Source organism: Pediculus humanus, genomic scaffold, assembly GCF_000006295.1.
Source record: "Pediculus humanus corporis 1103172107505 genomic scaffold, whole genome shotgun sequence".
Classification (NCBI taxonomy): domain Eukaryota; kingdom Metazoa; phylum Arthropoda; class Insecta; order Psocodea; family Pediculidae; genus Pediculus; species Pediculus humanus.
Window position 1 is genome coordinate 1,977 of NW_002987121.1, and position 2,901 is coordinate 4,877.

The 2,901-nt window shown below is 27.0% G+C and overlaps 1 protein-coding gene across 1 annotated transcript in view; it reads right to left on the bottom strand.

The window, feature by feature from the left end:
• The window catches only part of Phum_PHUM161150 (uncharacterized protein), a gene marked incomplete at both ends in the record, with an annotated part of 1,298 nt that extends 951 nt beyond the window's left edge, over positions 1–347 (bottom strand). Inside the window, one exon of the mRNA XM_002424864.1 lies at positions 67–347. Coding sequence (XP_002424909.1) covers positions 67–347 — 281 coding nt within the window. The remainder of the gene's footprint in view (positions 1–66) is intronic.
• Positions 348–2,901: the final 2,554 nt, after the last annotated feature.

Genomic DNA, 2,901 nt, shown 5'->3' on the forward strand with positions numbered 1-2,901 from the left:
ATGGGAGTGTAAAAATAAGGATATGGCAATATTAAATGAGGTTGATTTGCATAATACACGCTGTACCTGGGATAAAATGTAACGGGTTGAAGAATTTTCGATTTTCCCGACGGTACTTTGCCGTTTTCACCATTTCCCGAATTTAAATTATCATTTTTTCCTATTCCGTCGACTAAAACGGGTGGTTGTAAGTATAATGTTTGAAGAGGTAATCCGATGGGTTGAAAAATCGGTCCCGTAGTTCCCGGATAAGCTTCGCTCGGTAATATTTTTTCTTTCGACGTAATTAGAGCATTGTATATTTTTGGCACTTTTAATAATTTGGCTGAATGTACATAAGTCGCCATGTTAAGTAATAAAATCAAAAATTCGAATCCCTGGAAATAATAATGGAAAAATTATTGTAACGGATTCATACGTCACCGGAAAAAACGGTTAATGTCGCGCATGCGAATAATAAACGAAAGGAAAGACGTCTTAAATTTTATAATCGCCTGTGAAAAGACGTTTATCATTCTAAAACCAATAAACAAGCATTTGGCAAGTAAAATAATCGATGGATTAATTTTTTAAAAACTACGGACGTAGAATAATTTTAAATTTTTTTTAAAAATAGAAAACAATGTTGCCATAACTCAAGAACAAAAACAAAACAAAACAAAAAGTTATCAATCCTTCAAATATTTTTAAATTGTCATTCGATTGAAAGGTCAAGCCCTCCCACATTTTGCCTATACAAAATGTATTCGTTCGTTCGTTTGTTCGAGAAGCCAACAAACAATTTAAATCCGTGTATACAAACAAGTTAAATAATCTTCCATGTGTCTAGAATACACTAATTAAATAATTGTTGTTTGTTTCGGTGGTTTCTCACTCGTCGTTTGTTATCGTCGTCGACAACAACAACAACAACAACAACGAGGAAACCAACAAACAACTCGGTTGCAAAATAATATATTTATTTTTATTTCAAGGATATTTAACGTTAATAATAAAAGTAATTTTTTTTTTTTTTTTTTTTTTTTTTTTTCAATAAAAATAAATTGAGTCATTAAAAAAATTTTATTTTTCCTTTTCCTTTTTTACGTAAGTACGTATGTACGCGGTTTTTCCATGTATTTTAATCCAGTTGTTCCAGGTTTTTTTTTTTTTTTTTTTTTGTATTTGTAAAAATTTCCACGATTGGGATAATAAAAAACATTTATTGGGTGACATTAACCTTCAAGCTTTCATGTAAAATAACCGCCTCTACCTTAGGCACAATTATTCTTTTTACAAAAAAAAAAAAAAAAAAAAAAAGTTCCAGGTTCAACACAGATTTCAGGTATTATAAAAATTAATTCTAAAATAATCTTAATCTTTTAAATTCAATATTTAAAACGTTTCTAGAACCTCTCTCTCGATTAATAATAATAATAATAATAATTAATGTGTTACGTGGTAAGATTTTGAAATAATTGTAAAATCTATAAATAAAATAAATTTAAAACAATACAAATGTTTTTTTTTTTTTTTTATAAATAAGGTTTTACCTACCTTTAACTGCATGTTGTTGTTCAAGTGGTAGCAGAACTCACTAATCCAGATTCGATGTGGAAATGATATGGCGTAACTTTCAATGGCAATCAACTTTTTATAGTTAAAACAAACTAAACGGTGAAAACCAATTTTCAATACCTATGCCTACTACCCAGTATTCAAAGAAGTCACAGACAATGTCTTCTGACACAAACTGAAACTGAAAAAAAAAAAATTTTTATTTTTTTTAAATTTTAATTCACGGACCTCTTTTTAATATGAGAGAGGTAGAATTTTTTTAATTGACGCATGAGAGTTTATTTTAACATTAAAAAAAAAAAAAATTGTGCAAGAAAACTGGATAATTTATCAAATTTTTTATTTTTTTTTTCCTTTGATCGCTGGAAAATTTTTCTTCCATGTTTTTTTTTTTTTTTTTAAATAAAACCTATCAATCAAATTATGTCTTATCTTCGTCACCACCTTTTCCCTTAACATTAAAATACGATGATGCTGTTTTTCTTTTATTTTCTTTTAGAGAGATAATGTCTCCTATTAAATGCCGGAGGCTGTTTGATATTTACTTACATAATAATAACAGTCAAGGTTACCTGCGCACTCGTCGTATTCACTTTTTTTTTTTCTTTAATAAATTACATAATACTCCATTAACTCTCCGTAATTTTTTAGTCAACCATAAAAATTTTAATATGATTATTATTAAAGAAACCAAATTAATCAAGTAATTTATAAAGTTTGATTGTTGTTACAAAGATTTCATTTAAACATTTTCAAGTTTTTTTTTTTTTTAGGTTCAGTTTTCTCCCTTTTCTCTCTCTCTCTCTCTCTCTTTCTCCCACACGCACACACACACCTTAATCATAATTCCCTACAACGTGTTTTTTATAAAGTTTAAAGATCTGATTTGTATTTCATTCAGGTCAGAAAAAAAAAAAAAAGGTAAAGTTTAAATTGAATATTGGCAACCATTAAGACATTGAGAAGATGAGTATAGTTCGTTTGCCAATGTTTATTAAATACCAAACATTTTCATTAATCATTAAAAATTATGTAATATGCAGTATACAACTAACAATAAAATAATAATAATAATAATAATAATAATAGGGTAGTGACTTTGAGCTTGAAAGTCATACACGTACATACGACGACTTATTGTTATTTAATAAAAATTGTAATGTAAAAAGAAAAAACGTAATAGAAAAAAAGGCCGTGAAAGATTTGACATGTTAGATAACAGAAGATAACGCAATGCGCGTTTTTTAATACATTTACTTTTTACTTAACTTATTATTATTATTATTATTATTATTATTATTATTATTATTATTATTATTATTATTATTATTATTATTATTATAC